The sequence below is a fragment of the Danaus plexippus genome (genome assembly GCF_018135715.1).
Source record: "Danaus plexippus chromosome 3 unlocalized genomic scaffold, MEX_DaPlex mxdp_25, whole genome shotgun sequence".
In the NCBI taxonomy this organism is placed as follows: Eukaryota; Metazoa; Arthropoda; class Insecta; order Lepidoptera; family Nymphalidae; genus Danaus; species Danaus plexippus.
The window spans coordinates 369070-389531 of NW_026869844.1; the positions used below are offsets into that span (position 1 = coordinate 369070).

General features: G+C 38.5%; 1 protein-coding gene across 1 annotated transcript; it reads left to right on the forward strand.

Annotated features, from left to right (window-relative positions):
* The first annotated feature begins 966 nt into the window (after positions 1-966).
* On the forward strand, positions 967-20406 carry LOC116765529 (E3 ubiquitin-protein ligase TRIP12). Its single transcript, XM_061526694.1, is given in 40 exon segments — positions 967-1163; positions 1248-1526; positions 3298-4238; positions 4427-4534; positions 4619-4704; positions 4776-4874; positions 5247-5349; positions 5654-5727; positions 6320-6416; positions 6617-6850; positions 7166-7356; positions 7652-7840; positions 8016-8164; positions 8270-8405; positions 8713-8877; positions 9102-9276; positions 9569-9790; positions 9989-10167; positions 10402-10605; positions 10926-11058; positions 11148-11229; positions 11843-12018; positions 12476-12647; positions 12983-13181; positions 13297-13469; positions 14134-14329; positions 14753-14850; positions 15392-15520; positions 15894-16018; positions 16100-16252; positions 16486-16694; positions 16962-17053; positions 17273-17495; positions 17805-18260; positions 18337-18525; positions 18716-18884; positions 19144-19260; positions 19348-19374; positions 19377-19526; positions 19602-20406. Coding segments are annotated over 39 exon segments (6876 nt in total). The 5' UTR covers positions 967-1163; positions 1248-1467; the 3' UTR covers positions 19799-20406.
* Positions 20407-20462: the final 56 nt, after the last annotated feature.

The following is a 20462-nucleotide window of genomic DNA, read 5'->3' on the forward strand; positions in this document are numbered from 1 at the left end:
ACGAATAAACATGTTAGACTTAACGATTATATTAAAATAATTAATTACGATAATTAATTACTCATTGTATTAAATTAATTGTCACTTCCGTTACGTATGATTTTAAAATAACTTAAATGTTGTTATAACAAAAAAATATTAATATATATTATAGATAAAGATAATATATCTATCTATTATTGTGCAAATAATAATATTTTCTATAGATCTTCGTCACAAGTAATAACAAAGGGACTTTAAATACAAGTTGTTGTTAATTATATAACACGGGTTGAGGTGGCGAAGGTTCCTTTAAAAATTTAAACAATGGTTGTAGCATGAAATAACAATTGACCGTTCGGGTTATACGATCGATTGACCACTTGAATCCCGTTAGTTTTTTACCGTCAGTTCTATTATCGATAGTTTTTCCAATCTATATTTCACATAACCAATGATTTAAGATATGTATATGATTAGATAAATAAATAATGTTGATATGTTTGCCTTGTGTGAAATGTGGGTCAGTTAAAAAAAAAGAATAATAGCAAACTATATAGTTTTTGTTTATGAATATTGTTTTCTATAAACTACTGGTTGGTGTTGCCAATCGCTAATTAAGTGATAAGCTATTTAACGGAATATAATAACAGGTTTTCACATCCGGTGACACCTCTATTAGAAATTTTTATCAGTAGTATTTTTGCATTAATAAATTATATGTTTCACATGTAACAAACAAGAATTTTATAATTATCAATATTTTTATATAGTAAAGTAAAATAACTTTCATTACTCAAGTTTTTCCTGTTAAATATTTATTCACGTTACTATGGTATATTTTATTATTTTAACTTTTGTTATAATTATTAACCGTATGTCGTATAATAACAAGTTTAAAAAAATCAATAAGCACAGTAGCGGTGATATTTGTGCGCTGGCAACATTCATTCATTTGACAGTTCCCCAGCTGTAGCCTGTATCTGTATTGTGAATTGAAAAATAAGTCGAAAAGTGTAGCTGTCCTTGATGTGTCATCCATCTCGATAATTTCTGCGAAACGTGGTTTTATAATCTCTAAAATAATCGCTAGAAGTCAGACTTTCATTAAAACGAAAAATATATTTTGCTTTAGACAATATAATCAATTGTGTGTATGAATAGTGGTCTGTTCGCGGTGGTCGGTAGTAGTACTAATTAATTGTTGAAATGTTTATGTAACGTAGCATTATTCAGGTCGCTGAGTGGGCATATTATCTTTGTTTCAGTTGGTGGAAGTGTGTCAGCAGCTGTAGTGGTGCATCAAGTCGAAGTTTAGTGAGTGAGACGTTCGGTGGAAGTAGTTGGTGATGTGCTTGTGATAAACTGACAGTGGTGGATGCCGAGGAACCGGTGTAGCGCTCGCCCTGGCATGGTGCCGGGCAGGTAGCGGGCGCGGGCGGGCGCAGGCCCCACACAAGCAGCCGCGTGTGTTCCCCAGCGTCGTCTATGGCCGAGCAACACATCACACCGTCGTCGCACTCTGCACTTACGAGAGAGTCCACCAGGTATTCAATTTATTTCATTCAATAATGACAATCTATCATCAAAATAATAGTTCAGTTTCATCGACAATGTGACTTTTAAATCTAAATTGACTTTTTGTAGGTATGGTGATTAGAGCTAAAAGGTTTAACTTAAATGTCTTCTACAGGATGTACTGTGATAAAAAATTACACATTACCAAACATGTTATGGGCCTTTGTTACTATATTTAGATAGAAAAAAATGTAACAAAGACAAAGGTAGTTGTGATGTTAGAACATTGCACAATAAAATGAATGATTTGTGGAATGGTTTTGTTGTTATGAACATGCTAGAAATTTTAAAGATTAAATTGTTTTTAGTAACATTGGATCCAAGATTAGTTGAAATTGTCGGTACATGAGGGTAGAAGAAAATTGATTTTTACTTTCAGACTTTAATTCCAAATTCTCTACAATTAACAACAAATAGGTGAAGAATCTTCTTAATTTTATGTAGTAATAACTGGATTACACAAAATGTCAACAATCACTTAAAATGAGAGAACATAAAATATAGGTTTTAATGTAAAATAAAAATAAAAATGTTCTTTACGAAAATGGGAAAATAAGAATATAATTGCTCATATACTGTAAAGGATTATTCAGTTTTTGGTAACAAGCATTCAATGAAACTAAACTTTTTGGATTCTATATCTTTTTTTTAATTTTTAATGATCCTGACAATACTTAACAACTGGGATCGCAGGTAGATGAGATGAACATGCGATGTATGCACAGCAGCTTTACATTAATTTGTTTGATATTGAGGGTCCTTGAAAAGCTTAAATGATTGATTCAAATGTGTTGCAATATGTGTTTTGAGTACATATAATATACTGACACTTGCACATCTCTCAGATCAGTAATATTTGGTTTCCTTTTTTCCTCAATGAACACATCCAAATGTAATTTAATTGTTTTTAATTGTGTGAAAACTAAAAAATAATACTCATAAAATGATGTTCATATAATAATTACAATAGTATATCCTTTCAATCAATATTTACTTTTTTTAAAACAAATACTCACAGGTAATAAAATTTTATTACATTGTTACATTATTATGTACCGATATAGAAGCATTTTATGAAAAAATAAAACTATGTATCTGTCCATCACATCCATAACAGTTCTAAATGTCATGTTAGATTGTATAGGTAGTTTATATTTTACAGGTATGTAGTATTTAAATGTATACACATTGATTAGTTCATGTATTATGAAGATATTAGCTTTGATAATAAAACAATTAACATGTAAACTTGCTTATTAATGATGGCTGTGATTCTGAGCGACATTAAATCAAAATTACTGAAGTAATATTTATAAATTGTTAAAATGTGAACTAGTATAACAAATCCTTGGGGCTATCTGGACACAGGTTTCAAGCTCTATATGTTTCTGTGTAATTTAATATGTCGGTACACTATGTATATAGAATAATGAAAAAATCAAGAGATATGGACAGAAACTGTAAACATATATAAGGGTTAGACATTCGAGAAACCTAAGTTTTAAACATTAATTTTTGAAATATTCTTTGTTACAAACAATTACTTCCACACAAAATAACTTTCTTTAATAGAGTTTGTTTATTTTATTTAGCCGAAAATGTCCATTCTTTGTGAGCGCAAAAATGACCCAAAGTAGACTTTGCAAGCAGTATGTCATAGTTTGGAATAATACAGTGTATTTAATTTGATAATCTCTATTGTCTAAATTTTTATTGATAAAAGCATTTGTCATCCGCCAGGTCTTCTCCAAGCAGGGTGGTGGGCGGCCGGTGGTTGCGTCAAGTTCGTAAAGTGAACCGCAGTCGTCGCAGCAGACGCAACGTGATCTCGCCATTGCCGCGCACAAGTCGACATTCGTCAACCCGCACCGACAGCGCTGAACCTCGCGCTCAGGTCGAGCTACGGAGGAGCTCCAGACTCGTCAGTACTTTGCCACGTTCTGATTACTCCATCTTCGAGCGTTGGTCCTACGGCACAGACGTCTACGAAACTCGTTACGACACAGCTCATTACAAGCACGGAGATTCGTCCAAATCGTCAGCGAACACCAAGCGTGGCCGTACATCTTCGCATGACAGGAAGAAACATAAAGGCCACAATACATCGAATAGCAATACAGACGATTGTGTAGCATATTGCACACGCTCACGGACTGCTCTTAAATCGAGTGAGAGTGTTTGTGAGCAGGCTCCGAGTAATATAAAGTCAAACACATCATCGCGTCAGTCTACAAGCGCTAACGCAACAGAAACATCATCAGAACAGCAGGCGAACCAGTCGGAAGGTGGTCTCTTGCCGCTCGACGAGAGAGACTTCGCGTACTCCCCGTTCAGTTCGTCTACTATAACAGAGTTACTGGACTCTGATTATTCAGTATACAGTCCTACTGCCAGCCGCAGGAAGGGTAAGAAGAGGAAGCGTTCGACACATCGTTCCCTGCCATACAGGAAGAGCAACTGTCTGCTTGACATAGAGGAGTGCAGGAAGAAATTTAAAATAGACCCGCACAAGGAAGCGGCCGAGACTAGTACCAACCTCATTGCAGAAACTACGCAAGAATACGAACCTGAACCTAGGGAGACACCTACTAACCAGGCCTGCTCGTATCGACTGCGCAATAGACAGAACCGTGACCTTGGGAGCTCCAATTCATCTGTGCTGATCTCAGTTGTCAATTCAGGTAGTTTGCACATAGTTACTGGATCAGACATGCAATATTTGATGTATAACGTGCTATAGCTGTTGAGCCGTATAGTAAAGTGCAGTATAAAACGAGACACGATACATGCGGCTTATCAGATACTCTTATCATATATCAAGTGTTGCTATTCATTGTAGATAATATTGTAAATAATTGTGTTGTTCCAGCGAGTCCGTCAACAAGCGACGTGGTACAGCCGCAGGCGGCGACAGAACGGAAAAGCACCTCCGACACCAGGAAGACAAGTACACCACCGCCGTACAAGGATCTGCAAGGTTAGTCATCACTATGAACATTATTATATGACATTGAAAAAGCATATTATATATAGGCATATTATACTGTCATTGTCTTTACAGAAGCAAGCTCCTCTAAGGGCAGCGGTAGCAAACTACTCATTGTCCCAAGAGATCTACCATATTTACGTCAAACTAACGCAAGAAGGGTACGCCGATTGATGATTTTTAATGCTCTTACTCATATATTACTGTTACTAATTATGTTATGTTTTGTTAGAGTATCGCTGCTGCAACGGGTGCGACCCTGGGTGCTTGCTGGACGAGGGGTGCCAGTACTTCTCAACGGCAGAGACAGGATACTGCCACTAAGAGACAGGTATGATGCAAAGAATTTATAATACTACAAATTCTATTTACAATAAACTCTTTAAACAACAAATACTATTTATATAAAAAAAAATCCTCGTTTATCGTTACATTTTTTTTATTTTCGTATATTCGGTTCCATGTAAATTTTGTTGAGATTGAATGAATGAACTGAAATTCGGGGATGAAACAGAATTTGTTCCCGCTTCCCCCACCTACTTATATGAATTTACTCTATATATTTAATTTATTTTTCCACTTTTCTATTCAAAACTGTTTGATTTGATTGAAGTATCTTTTTTTTCTAAATCATTGTGATATTTGCTGATGTTTAACAACTTTTTCATGTCCGTGTCTAATTTTTTTTTGTACAAATCTATAGTCGGCCGGTGAGGAGGCAGGCAGCAGCGCGGGCGGGGGGCGGCGGACGCGGGCGCGCGACATGCCGCAGCCGCACACGCCCTCCACCAGACGCGACAAGCGAGGTATACACACACAAACATACTAACACACTCATACATACTCGCTGTAATATTGTATAGAAGACTAATATTGTATTGTAATACAAAAATTTACGAGATCAAAGATGATAATTTATGTTGTTTTTAACTAATCAGCTGTTTGCACTGAATTTTCATTAAAAATAATCATGGCAAAACATACTTTGTTAACAAAGAAAGTATACATTGAACACGATTGAAATCATCAATAAATATTTTAAAAAAAGTATTTATATCAAAAAAAGTATTTATAATTGAATGTAATTAAGCATTAAATGTCTTGTATTAGGAAAAAGCAGCCTGGGTTCGTGTGCCAGTACCGGTGGCGCTTCCAGCCGTTCGCATCCGCAGCCTCTAAACACGGTATATTAATTAAACATGCAACACCTCATATTGATGCATCAGTATATTATGTTTTTACTTATTACACTTAAATTTATATTCTCCTATTAGCATATATAGATCACTGTTACTAGAAAAAGTATTGGTAATCTATGTGATATACATTGGAATGTTTTTTTTTTGTCCATCATTTCAGTATATGATAATTTGAAAGATGCCAAAGTCATTATGCTTTAATTATAATCAAAACTAATTGTGATGAGTGAAGCTGATCAGAGTTTTCTGGTGATAACCGAATAGAGCCAGATAAATTTATCTTAGTATGTACATACATTTTTACTACCTCTTATTTGGATTATATAGCATAAATTAACTTATCTTTACTACTCTTAAACAAAGGTTATTATGTACTGCCAATTAAGGTAAATGTTTTCTTAACTGTCCTTTAAATAATAATCACACAAAAATCAATTAACAAATCACCTTTAATCATAATGAATTAGAAACATTAATTTGTAAATACATAATTAATTGATAGGGTGATGATGAGTTATATTAATTTCTGTATTGTATCTGGGAACCCAATGGTAAACATCACCATTATATTTTCCAGGGTGCCATAGCCTCTACGTCTTCTACACCGCCAGTGTCAGCTGCAGCCGCATCAATGCCAGACAACGCATCGACCGAAGCCAAGCCCAAGGGCAAAGGTGAAGTTTATAACATAGACATATACTTTAAAGGTACACTTTAATATAACTCTTTATCGATGTGTCATTATTGACTGACTGATATTGACTGACGATTGATTGACGTTATTGCAAAGTCATCAATGACGAATCATATTATAGTCAAGTCATTGTTGTGTTAGCGTATTTGTTTTTGACTATATGAGTACAAATGTGTGTAGCTTCGTCATCAGAGGAGTGTTCGGGTATGGCGGGCGCGGCGGCGGTGGCGGGCGGTATAGCCGGGGGCAGCGGCGCGGGAGCGAGCGCGGTGGCCGAGGAGTCCTCCTCGGAGGAGGGTGAGGTGGGTCGCCTCCAGGCCCTCCTTGAGGCTAGGGGCCTGCCACCACATCTGCTAGGCGCTCTTGGACCGCGAATGCAGCACCTACTTCATAGAACTGTCACCGCTAACTCAGGTATACATTAATTATGTATACTTAAATATATCATTATGGTTCAATGTATTGTTTAACATAATTTAATGGATATAATTAGTATTATGGTGAGATGGAGAATAATCTTAACTTACAGTGTATACACTATATTTTTATAACATGGAGTATGTTCTATTATAAAAATATATTTTAAATACATTGAATAGCGTTACTCTTTTTTATTTTGATGAGTTTTTATCGAAGGGGAGAACACAAGATTGACAGTGTTAGAAAGTGTTAGGTCACAGCATATGTATATATGATATCATATATCTGACCTTGTCTCATATTCCTCAGCCGCTTCCAAAGCCGCCCAGCTGTTGTCGGGTCTGCAGGCGACGGGTGATGAAGGCCAGCAGCTGCAGGCGGTTATTGAGATGTGCCAGCTGTTGGTGATGGGCAACGAGGACACCCTCGCCGGCTTCCCCGTGCGGCAGGTGGTGCCCGCGCTGGTCAACTTGCTCGCAGCTGAACATAACTTCGATATGGTCGGTAGTTTGTAACGAAAATTTTCTTCCTAATTATCGTATATATTAAATATTATATTATACATTTTCCATTAATACATGTTTACAAATCCTGCATATTTTTATTTCATTTTGAACGGTTCTATATGGAATGTAGTTATGTAGCTCACAAATATATTATAACTACGAGAGGACATAGATTAAAAAAATAACAATATTTTTATATCTATTTATAACATCTGTCTGGTTACTATTCTGTATGTTTCGTATATTAATTATTAAATATATAATAATCAAACATTATCTCATTTTATAGATGAACCATGCGTGTCGTGCGTTAACATACATGCTGGAGGCGTTACCTCGCAGCAGTGGTGCCGTATCGCTGGCTGTGCCGGCCTTCGTGGACAAGTTACAAGCTATAACCTGCATGGACGTGGCTGAACAGAGTCTCACAGCTCTGGACATGCTGTCCAGGAGGCACTACAAGGATATATTGAAAACGGTATGCTCTAATATAGACCATATAAACACTTTAAGAAAACTTTTTATATATAAAACTATGTAAAAGAGAATTATATATAACCTTATTACTGTCACTTATGTCTTTCTTAAATTATATAATTTTGTATATCTATTCTTATATGCTTTGTTGTTAATGTTCATGCTTGTCACCCCAGCGCGGTGTGTCCGCTTGTCTGACGTACCTGGATTTCTTCTCTATAAACGCGCAACGAGCCGCACTCTCGATCACGGCGAACTGCTGTCAGAATCTCACCTCGGACGAATTCCACCTCGTGAGGGACTCCCTGCAATTGCTTGCTAATAGGTAAAAAAAACTTCTAAAGAATTATTGATATGCTATACTATATACATGCTTTAATCATGTATACTGCATCTGTGAAAAAAAATATTCACTCGTATATTTTCGTAGATTGACCATACAAGACAAGAAGTCCGTTGAGTGCGTGTGCCTAGCATTTTCACGTCTCGTGGACAGTTTCCAGCACGACCCCGCCAGGCTGCAAGAGATTGCAACCCCGGAATTACTCACTAATTTGCAACAGCTTGTGAGTGTTGTTAACCTATGTGATTTAATACAGTAAATTCAAGATTTGAATTCAATACAAATATATATTTTTGTATTGTTTAATTTATACTAATAATGTAGTTAGCTCGGAGGTGTGCTTGACTGAGCAAATTAGGGAAGTTAATTAATTATGGGTGTTTTTTGTTGTATAATTTAGCTGTTTATGAGGACATGTATAGGTAATGTGTATGATAATAAAACACCTTTATGAGATTATGAATTTACATGTCATGTGTGAAACCCTAATTTTATAATATTTGAATATTAATCTCATATTGGTCTATCAGTTGGTCGTCCAGCCGCCCCTGATCTCCGGCAGCACGTTCATAACGGTGCTGCGTTTGTTGTGGGTGATGTGCGCGGCGTGTCCCCAGCTCGCGCTAGCTCTACATCAGCGCTCCATCGCGGATACGCTGCTCTGTCTGCTCACAGGCTCTACGCTGCACCAGGAGGTAATACTTAGATTTTCGGTTCCTAGTTGGTCCATTGAACAATTGTCATTTTCTCTGAATGGTTATAATATAAACAATATCTAATAACAGTCTTCTAGATAATTCTACTTGTGCGTATTCTTTTTTTTTTTACAAATAAATGTACAAAAATTAGTAAAGTATGTCAGGTAAAAAACATCTTTTTCACATTTAAACGAGTGATATTTATCGTTTTAATATCACAGCAAGTGGAATTGTTACCCCGTCTGCCGCAAGAGTTGTACGAGATCACGTGTCTGATCGGCGAGCTGATGCCTCGCCTGCCGACGGACGGGATCTTCGCTGTGGACGCACACCTCGACCGACCGTGGTCCGCGCCGGCCGAGCGAGCGGCGCTGTGGCAGTGGAGAGACGACAGAGGTTACACACACACATATACATAACAATGTTACTCGAACATGACACTGACTAGGGACAGACGATAACAAAAAGTGGGGATCAAGACAGAGTGGACCGCGAATGATTGCTAGATACTAGCACTGAATACATAACACGTAACGTTTTACTAACTCAACACAACATTTATTTTATATAACTATCACGAACACACAAAACAGTAAGTAAGTGAGTAGGTGAGAAGGTTACCGTGGTGTTGTCCACAAACATTCTGTCAGAATCAAATACATAACGTATACAGCATACAATTCCGTAGGTGTGTGGCGCTCGTATTCATGGGCCGAATGTCGTGCACTAGAGGCGGGTGCGGCGGCTGGCGAGGAGGAGGTGTGCCTGAGCGCGCTGGGACGCTCCTACACCGTGGACCTGACGGCCATGCAGCAGCTCAACGACCACACGGGCACCGCGCGGCCGGTGCAGCGCCTCGCGCCCGGTCCTCACCCCGCAGACCCGGCCGCCGGCACGGCAGCTGTGACGGGTCTGTTGCTTTGTTGCTTTGCATATCTTATTACTTAGAACAAAAATGATAAAGTTTATTTGTTATAAATGTTGGTAAAGTAATATAATTAACAAGTTCATAATTTTTCGTTGTTACATTTGTTTATATTCAATTTATCTCCAACTAATTCTTCAATAGAATCGAACCTTTATAAAACTATTAACCTTCTCTCTTCAGATCCCCGTATCGCGATGGTTCGCTGCAGCCCGTCCCTGGTGCGCGCTCTGCTGGGTGTTTTGCACGAGGTGTACTGGAGCTCAGCTGGGCCCGCGCTGCGTGCTCAGGCCTTGAAGGCCATCCTCCGAGCCGTTTACTACGCAGATGCACCTCTACTACGACAAGTCCTTAAAACGCAGGTCAGTATAGTCTCAATCTGATACCTCTTTATGAGAAACCAATCATACTCATTAGTATTTTTAATCGAGTTCAAAAAAAAAAGGTTTGGTATAGGTCTATTATTTCTTACAGTTTTGACTAAAATGTGCTTAGACCTAAACGCATATACATTTATATAAATCCTTCAACCTCCGTTCCCCGGGTTACCTGTAACTGAAAAAAAATATTCAAAGTGTTCCTACTATTCTCAACAGGTGATATCATCCCACATAGCTGGTATGATGGCTTCCAGTGATCTTCGGATCGTCGTGGGGTCTCTCCAGCTAGCTGAGATCCTGATGCAGCGTCTGCCAGAGGAGATGGGAGTGCAGTTCCGTCGTGAGGGCGTGTTACATCAGGTGGCACAACTGGCAGAGCGACCACCCGGTCACCAGCCGCCCAGGCAGGCTAAGATTAAGGTAAACAAACAAGCAGAAGCGTTAAACTAGCAAACATATTTTATATATCTCATTATAGACCGTTGCTCCTATGACATGTGCAATGCCAAGCATTTGAAATGAAATATTGTAATGTCACTCTGTATGGATGGGACAAAATTACGACAGGGTAATAGAATTTGCCCACATAAATGTTGTGCAACTGTCGTGTGTCAGGACTTCCGTGAATTATTTTAATTAATATTATGAGAAAATTAAAACGCTCTACAAATATTACAATTAAGTTAATAAAAGTTATTTTCACCTTATTAAATTGTTTAATTGTATTAATGACGAATCAGTCTCCGAGCGCGGCCAACGCCCGTTCAAGCGGAGGGTCGTCTCCCCCAGCCTCCACATCAGCTACCTCCCTCGATCATCACAATTTATCACTCGCGTTCTCAGCATCTGGATCCTTCATCGCGAGCTCGTTGTGTAAGTCAATATTCGAAATCTTTTTAATATATTTTGTCATACCGTGGAACACTTTAACTTTATATACAACTGTTGTTATACTTTTTCAGTGGGCGGTAGCGACAGCGGCAGCTCAGAAGCCGGTCCGGCGACATCCGCAACTGCATTGCAGACTACGACAACAGTGCATAGGTATGACATTGAAGTACATTGATTCGATACCATTTGGAAAGGAATCATTACTTAAACCTAAGCTTATTATTTCTGTGAACTGCGTTTACTTAATTATACAAATTACAATTCCTTATGCCTACGTTATGATTTAACTTTGTAATTTTGAACAAATAACAGTGCGATGTCAATACCCGTAATAAATGAACGGCCATAGTAACATAACAATAATACATTAAATGTGGGTGCTGTGAAAACTACTCATTGCAAATGCCACCGACACCTCACAACGGTTAGGAGAGCCAACCAGCAAATGGCTTGTCCCTTGAGAGCTACCTTCACTCTTTTTGGAATTTGTGAGGTGTATTTTTAAATTCAGGAAATTAACCTTAATTATCCTAACAATACGTTTTATTGATATTTATTTATGCTACAGTCTGTAGTTGCTGTACTCGCAGTCACTGTCGTCTTATCTGCCTTTGAGAACAGTTATAGCAATTTTTTAAGAAATTTCCGCTAAAATATAGTATAATAATATTCTGAATTAAATAAAACACATGGTTTTATATTAATAGGTAGTAGTGAAGTCTCGGATATTAGTATATTGTATTTATAAGATTCATATTGCCAACAGGTCGGGCAGTCCGCTACAACTTGCTGAGATGTTGAAACGTAAACGTGCTGTGAAGCGGTCCGGGGGCTCCGGGGCGGGGTCCCGTCCGCCGCGGCGCAGAGACGACCACGCTCCCCCCGCCGCCCCGCATACTGCACCACCCCCTACCACCGCCGCTACTGCTGTTGCTGCTCATTGTTAGCATCCCTTATTTATATCCATATACTAGTATTGATTTTTTCTACTAACTCTATAAAGAGAACACACACATCAGTAATTTTTTTATATCTTATCTATAGAGACGATGCGACTGTAGCTATAGCTAATTGTTGTTTTTTCCTCTAAAGCCTTATAATGAAAATCTCAACTAGTTATTTGCTTTGTTTTGGTACTTATGAATTACAATTACTGTAAGAAATTAATTTTAATTCAATCATCTGAATTTTTTTGGTTATCTGTAGCTATAAATAAGCTATTGCAAAAAAATAATTTTAAATAAATCACCCAAATCTTATATTATGGACACTTTAATATAAAATCTTATTTAGATATTTATAAAATCTTGTTGAAACAAATGTTAAAATCAAAACTGTTTTTAAAGTGTCAGATATAAGAGCAAGATATATATATTAATATTTTTTTTATATATTCCAGCATCCGCTGCCGGTTCCGGCGGTCGTTCAGGTCGTGTCGGCAGTCTGTCCAAGACCTCGTCCTTCCTGTCTTCATTGAACCCGTCCCGCTGGGGTCGCTCGCCACACGCTCATAAAGACTCAGCTCTACTCGCTGCCCCACACTCCTCCACTAACCTCACCGTTCAGAACAAGTATGGACCCATATTTATACTTCATAATAAAACAATACACTACATTTCATATCAAATTAGCATAAAATCGATACTAAAAATGTATCTAAAAAATTAAATTGTCTGACCAAGGTCATCTTGGTAATTCATCACAGACTATAAAGTGAAATGTTTATTCTTCATTCTTAAAACGAGAGCTTTGATGGATATGAAACACTGACAGCGTTGTGGCAAACTGACTGATGAAATTTAATTTCACATCGAGTACAAAAAGATGAATATATAGCAATCTTTATTATATTTATACAGTTGGTCATAAACAATGATACAAAAATATACAAAAATTGTATTTTCAGAGAGAAGGTTCGTGAATGGATCCAATGGCGCGCGGCTCGTCTTCAACGCGAGTGGGGCGCTCTGGGCGGCGGCGCGGGGGCTCTAGAACAACTGGCTGCTCTCGCCACGGCTCTGCCGACCAGACCTCCCACACAACAGAGGCCTGCTCTACACCAGCTCCGGGACACTCTGCTCAACAACGACGTCTCGCCTTTCGAAGTACGTCTACATAAAATATATAATCACTATACAATTTTGTTTTTATAACCTTCTAAGTAGGTTTCATACCTGCCATTGCTGTATTAATTTTAAATATATTTTGTTGTTGTTTCAGGTGAATCACTCGGGCGTGCTGGGAGCTCTATTACAGTTCCTGACCGGCAGCGATCCGGATAACGAGCGCGAGGCGGAGGGAGAAGGCAGGGATACAGCGGAGCAGGTGGCCGCTTGCGAGGAACGACTGAGGCTCTTCTTACATGTGTTTGCTGATATGCCCTTAGTACCTGAGTAAGTTATTCCATCAAATAAACACGTCTAGTTTTATTATTATCTGTTGAACGCTTACAAATTGATCGAAAGACCGATTGTTCTTCATATATGTAATGTATTTTGATATAATTTTTTTTTTTCAATAACATTAATAGCTGTAACGAGTGTACGGTTATGTAAATATGTAGCATATTAAGTGACATCAAGATGGCTTCGCTTCGGTGATACTAGTAGGAAATTTAATATGTTCTTATTTTATGTAAGACATAACATATTGTAATAGCTTTTGGAATAGTTTGAGCCGCACCAACACAACAACACGTTTATGTCAGAGTAGCGCGCTCCGGGTTATTATTATGATCCATTTCGTTATAGATTGCTAAGAGGTAATAGTTCAGACTTCACAGTAAAAAATTTATATTCAAACTGCGACAGTTTTCAGTTACTTAGACGAGGGTAATACAGTGATTACAAATCCATTTAAAGTCAAAGAATAACAACATACAACTTTATAAAATTCGGAATCCACAACCGCGTCCATATATACAATCACACTCGCACTAATCTGCGTGACGTCAGGACATCAGACAATCATTGCGTCAACCAATACTGAATAATTCTTTAAAATCTAAAAAAAAATCTTTAAGTTTAATTATATATATCACGTTTACTTGCTTTCCAGCGACAGCGAATGGTCTAGTCGTGCGAGTGGCGCCGGGGCGTGGAGCGTGTGTTCGGGCGCGGCTCCTCTAGCGGCGCTAGTGGCCAAAGTGAACGCGTGTGTGTCGCATCTGGAACAGTTCCCGGTGAGAGTCCACGACCTGCCGGCCAGACCCGCCACGTCCGCACTCAAGTTCTTCAATACGCATCAGCTCATGGTATGTCATATTTACTTTTATAAACTACAAACAAAAAAAGATCACTCAAGCTATATACTACTTATAAATACGCAAGTTTGTGAGAATGTATAGGTGTTTGTGGCTCTAACAGCCAAAAGCTACTGAAAGTATTTTCTAGAAACTTTTCTAATATAATTGGGTGTAATTAGTTCTTTGAGGAACACGGTGTAAAAGTTGTATTTTTTAAAGTAATGTGACACAGACTACAGATGGCGCTGCCAGTGGTATATATCTATTTTATTGAAGTATAAGTTATTTATATCTCCTATCACCCAACTCCGAAGTCCAGACGAAGTCGTGGGCAGATAAAAGTGTATAAATAAATGATTAATAATTATATTGAGAGTAAACAAAATTTAATTATGAAATACATATCTGATGAATACATTGTTTTGTTTCCAGTGTGATCTCAAACGTCACCCTACCTGCTCTAACTTAAAGCAATGGAAGGGTGGAGTGGTCCGGATAGACCCGTTAGCATTAGTGCAGGCTATTGAAAGGTAATAATAGTAATAACGTTTTTATATCGATCACAAAAATTACGGAAACAATACACAAGTTATTAGTATCAAATAGTAATAACTATAACCAGTTCATCCGACCAGTGTATGCACCTCACAAAGATTTTTGATTCAAACTGACTGACTAACTGAGAGTTATAAGTGTAATACAAAATTAACAATAGAATACTTAAATCGTGACTACTATGATTAAAAAAATAATATATACTTTAATTCAGTCCATGGAGAATCAGGCGCGATCTCAAGAGAGACTATTGGAACCAACAGGTCCATATGATTTTTTGTGAAATCATCTGCTCCTTCAAGTTCGTTCTGATCTAGCGCACAGTAACTCATTATTGTTTGTTTCCATCAAAAAGAAATTGCGTGGTATTTGCCGAGACCCCCCACTCTCCAACGTAAGATTAGATAAGAATCGCCTCGACAACATCCCCTCTTAAACATGTCACGTAACTTATAAAAAAAATGTAAATATTATGTATATAACCAGTTTCATGTTTTTAATATTGTTATGTCACAGATATCTCGCTCAGCGCGGGTACGCCAGCGCGCGGCCCCGTGAGCCTAGTGCGGTGCAGTCCGACGACGAGCCGGCCTCGGACGACGACGTCGATGACACGCTCGCTACGCCACCACACAACCCCGCTGAGTATGTCCTGTGACACGTTGTATTCGCACATATCACTTTGTACTTGTTTCTGCATGTCTCTAATGACGGTGAACAAAGTCGATGCTCTTAACATGAAGAATATTTCTCTGTTATGTACATATGTATATATAAATGTGGAAACCTAATAGTATAATAATCATTTGTAAATGCAACCATTTACGATAAACCTATATAAATAGTGTGTCTAACTTTCCTCGAACATGTGTACACGAAACTTTAAACTTGAAAAACTAAAACTTAATTTCCTAAACAATAAATGTTAATATTACAAGGTCCATGTATGTATATCTTCCTGAGTGAAATCATACAAATATCGTATCATAATAATTACCTTCGGCTTTATTTGTTCCAGTGTGGACCATAAGCTGGAGTTCTTAATAGGTGACACTGTGTTACCATATAACATGACCGTGTACCAGGCGGTGAGACAATTTGGAGAGCAAACGGATGCTGACACCGATACTGAAACGCCACTAGGTGAAATATATTTTAATATATATAATAAATAAAGGAGTTATTATTAATATTTAATACATCATCTCATTTGTCTATACACAGCCAATGCTGGTATCTGGGTACAAACTCACACGATCTACTACCGCGCGGTGGAAGCCGGCGAACTTCCACGTTCGGACGCGACCACCTCTCGCAAGGGTAAAGGTCAACCCACCAAACTGTCATCGCGACGTAAACCGGATCTCTTGTGGAACGGTAGGAATAATAAATTTTACATTACTTTATATGTATACCATAAAATATGTATTGTTGTTGATATGTCAATTTATTTCGAGTCATTTGAATATCGCCTGAAACATAAAATGAGTCATATCTCTCTTCATCGACGAGTTATATAGAACACCTGTTTATATACGCGAATTTCTATACATTATAGATTTTTTTTACATATAAATATAATATTAATAAATATTTATGTGTGTATGCAGAGGGCGTGGTACCTGTGACGTCATCCCCGCTGGTCGCTATGATCCGCGCGGCGCTGGGTGCGGGCGAGGTTCGGGACGCGTCCCTCCCAGCTCTGAGTCTGCTGCGTGCTCTTCACGCTCTGTCCCGTCACTGGCACACCCTGTATCGCGCCGCTTGTCTGCCGGACCACAGACCTCTCGTGCCCAACGCTGACTTCATCAACGCCAAGGTTATAACACTATTCAGTGTATAATATACTATAAAACATGAAAACATGACATGCAAGATCAAATATGTCTCTTGTATAATAGATTGTATACGACAAGTCCATGTAAATATTTAAAAATTACCTCAAAAAAATGTTATAAAAGCTGAATTTTGTTAACCTTAATGATAATGTTAATCCCAGTCGTGTCGTAATATTGTTCGGTTCGGTCGTACGTAATATCGTTCGGGTTATTATTTATATATTGACATTTCTTCTTTATCCGTATAGCTGGCAGCTAAGGCGAATAGACAACTTCAAGATCCTTTGGTTATCATGACCGGAAATCTTCCTCCGTGGCTGAAGAAGATTGCGTATGCCTGGTGAGTACTCTTACATACAATAAATGTAACTTAACTATGTAGGATGTTGGATCCATAAAAGAGGTTTTATAAAAAAAAAAAATTACCTAATGAATGTAATATGTTTATTACGTAATAAGCTATTAGACTAGCAAAACAAAATTTAACTGAAACACAAAGCTTTTCTCATTCATGTGGATATTTTTAATGTTGTCAATAATAATATACCAATGATTTCAGTCCGTTCGTGTTCCCGTTCGAGTGTCGTCATCTGTTGTTCTACGTGGTGTCCTTCGACCGTGACCGCGCGCTCCAGAGGCTGCTGGAGGCGGGCGGGGAGCGCGCGGCGGCCGGCGCAGACGAGCGTGTCGCGCCTCGTCTGGACCGCCGCAAACGGACTGTTCAGAGACATAGCGTGCTACGACAGGCTGAGCACGTCATGAACGAGTTCGCTCACTCTAAGGTCATTTTCGTTATAATTATTATATATGGAATGTAAAATTCAGTTAATAACGTATCAAAACGCATCGCAGTCAGACGAGATCAGGTTGAGAGCAATGTGTGCCTTGAGGTGATTTATTTAATATCTTAACCGATATTTTGCGCTTGATGTTGAATTTGAAAATCTGAGTCTTCACGAGTAAGGTCAATGATTATGTTTATCTGCATGTGATTATTCATCTGCACACTATATCACCATCTTCTAGCCTTGCTGCCAAATTTTCTCCTCTTGCAAATATATTATTAAATAATCTCCGTTTATAATTCGCAGGCTTTACTTGAAATTCAATACGAAAACGAAGTCGGCACCGGTCTGGGGCCAACTCTCGAATTTTATGCTCTAGTATCCCAAGAGCTGCAGCGTGCAGATCTCGATTTATGGCACGGAAGTGAGAACTTCAAACAGAAACCGACGTCTTTCGGTGGAGAGATAGTGAAGAGCCAGCCGGTGGTGACCGATCGCTCGTCCGACGCCGCATCGAGATTAGCGTCTTCCGTTCGTGATGCCTTGAACCTTGATGAGGAACGCTCTCCAGAGCCTTCAGACCTGGAGAAGGAAACTCTAATCCCATCTCCAGCGCCCGACGCTACATACGTTTCTTGGGCATGCGGTCTGTTCCCACAGGCGGTGGGCCGCAACGCTAGGGCTTCACATCTATCAAGAGTCAAAGCCAAATTCCGCTTCCTCGGCAAATTTATGGCCAAAGCTGTAATGGACTCAAGGATGGTAAGAATTCGTAATTTTTTTTTTATTGTGATTGCATTGTGAATATGATATAATTATTAAAAAATCTGTAATGTAGGTGGACATACCCCTGTCCGTGAGCATGTACCGCTGGGTGGTGTGTGAGCAGTCGTGGCTAGGGTTGAGTGATGTGCGTCACGTGGCACCGGAACTGTGGCGATCGTTGTGCCGTCTGAGACGTGTGGCGGACAGGGCGCAGGCCATATCAGCGGACAGCAGGCTCACTAGTGAACAACGAACACATATGGTGAGTTAACTCGATAGTCGACATGGGCTTAGTTTTTATAATTAACACAAAATTCATAGATACATTGATTCTAGTAATTCCCAGTATATCCACTGAAAATTAAAAAAATCTTAGAGTTTTAAAAAATACCATATTGTTTTTGATCAACGTTGAATTTATTTTAAAACAGTAATTAACATTTGATATTCAGGTAAACGCTCTGGAGCTGGACGGCTGTCCCATTGAGGAGCTCGGTCTAGACTTCATACTCCCTGGCGACGGTTGCACCGAGCTCAGGCGAGGCGGCCGAGACCTGCCCGTCACCGCTCACAACCTGCACGAGTACATCACACTCGTCACACACTGGCTGTTATATGAAGGTTCGCGTTTTTAAATTTTTCAGACATAAAAAAAAAGTAAATTTATTTATGACGAGTACTATCGTCTAAAACATGAGACGATTCTAAATATGAAAATCAAAAAAAAATACGCTCTGCTGAAAATTTGTTGTTCTTTATCAAATCCATTTTACCTTATTGGATGTACTCTATTGATGCAATATGCATGTTAAACACAGCTTTGCCGCCTAATGAGTATATTCCATTAACTATGTTTAATTTGTCCTTTATTGTTCTGCAGGTGTTGTTAAACAGATGGAAGCATTCAAGGAAGGATTTGAGTCTGTATTTCCATTAAATAATTTAAAAATATTTTATCCCGAGGAATTGGAACAAGTTTTCTGTGGAAGTCCATCAGGTTAGGAAAATTACATATTCATTATTGCATTGTTTCAGTATTTAAATATTATGTTTTTTTTTTTCATTTAATATGTATATTTTATAGGTGGTCGAGACCAAAGATGGGATCCCCGTTGCTTGCTGAATGTATTCGTCCCGACCACGGTTACAACGCGGAGTCACGGGCTATAAGGATGCTTATTGACATATTAGCCTCGTATAGCCGCGAGGAACAACGGCTTTTCTTGCAATTCGTTACCGGAAGTCCGCGTCTTCCAACCGGAGGTACACATATTGTTAAAATTATTTGTTATTTTTTGAGATGACTATTTAATGATTATTTTCTTGTTTCTTACACAGGTTTCAAAGCTTTGAACCCGCCATTGACCGTAGTGCGGAAATCGTTGGAGTCCTCACTGGACCCAGACGAGTACCTGCCGTCGGTGATGACCTGCGTCAACTACCTGAAGCTCCCGGACTACAGCAGCGCGGAGGTGATGCGAGCCAAACTCCGGCTCGCGGCCTCCGAGGGCCAGCACTCCTTCCACCTCTCGTAAACCTCCCGCCCCTCGCGCTGAATGCTCTTATAAATGTGTGAATGCGGTTAGTGATACATTAATAGTTTTGTTATAACAGCGCCCGAGCTCAGTGCGACTGTTCATGTGCAATCAGAGTGTTTTATTTCCTTACTGTGACAGACACTGAAAGTGCTGTGTTCTAAATATGATTTTGTTTTCATTTAGATTCTTTTTTTAGATTACAGAGATATGTTAATAATTATATTTTGTGTTAATTTAATGTGATAGCTTTGTATATTTCTTTACCTTGAAAAAAAAATCCTCTCAATAGTAGTTTACTGTAAGTGTGTGTTAAGTCTGTCCTCAGATTGTATAGACGAACCTGTTTCTGTAATGTGTCTTGACTGAGGACTCGTCGCAAAGATCACCACTATTATATTATTAACTTTACATATATTTTATTATATAAGCTACGTTATGAAGGACCACTCGTCTCCTTCGAGATCCCATATGCGTTAACATAGCATTTAAAACCAAACGGTGTATGTTTTGATTAATGTTTAAGAATCATAAATGAGTAAAGAAAAAGTGCAAAATTTAATATGTAACAATTTCAATAAAACCATGTAAACAATATTGATCTAAAATGTGTTTTTCTTAATATATGTCCCATAATGGAAACCATCAAAGTGGCAGAAATGTT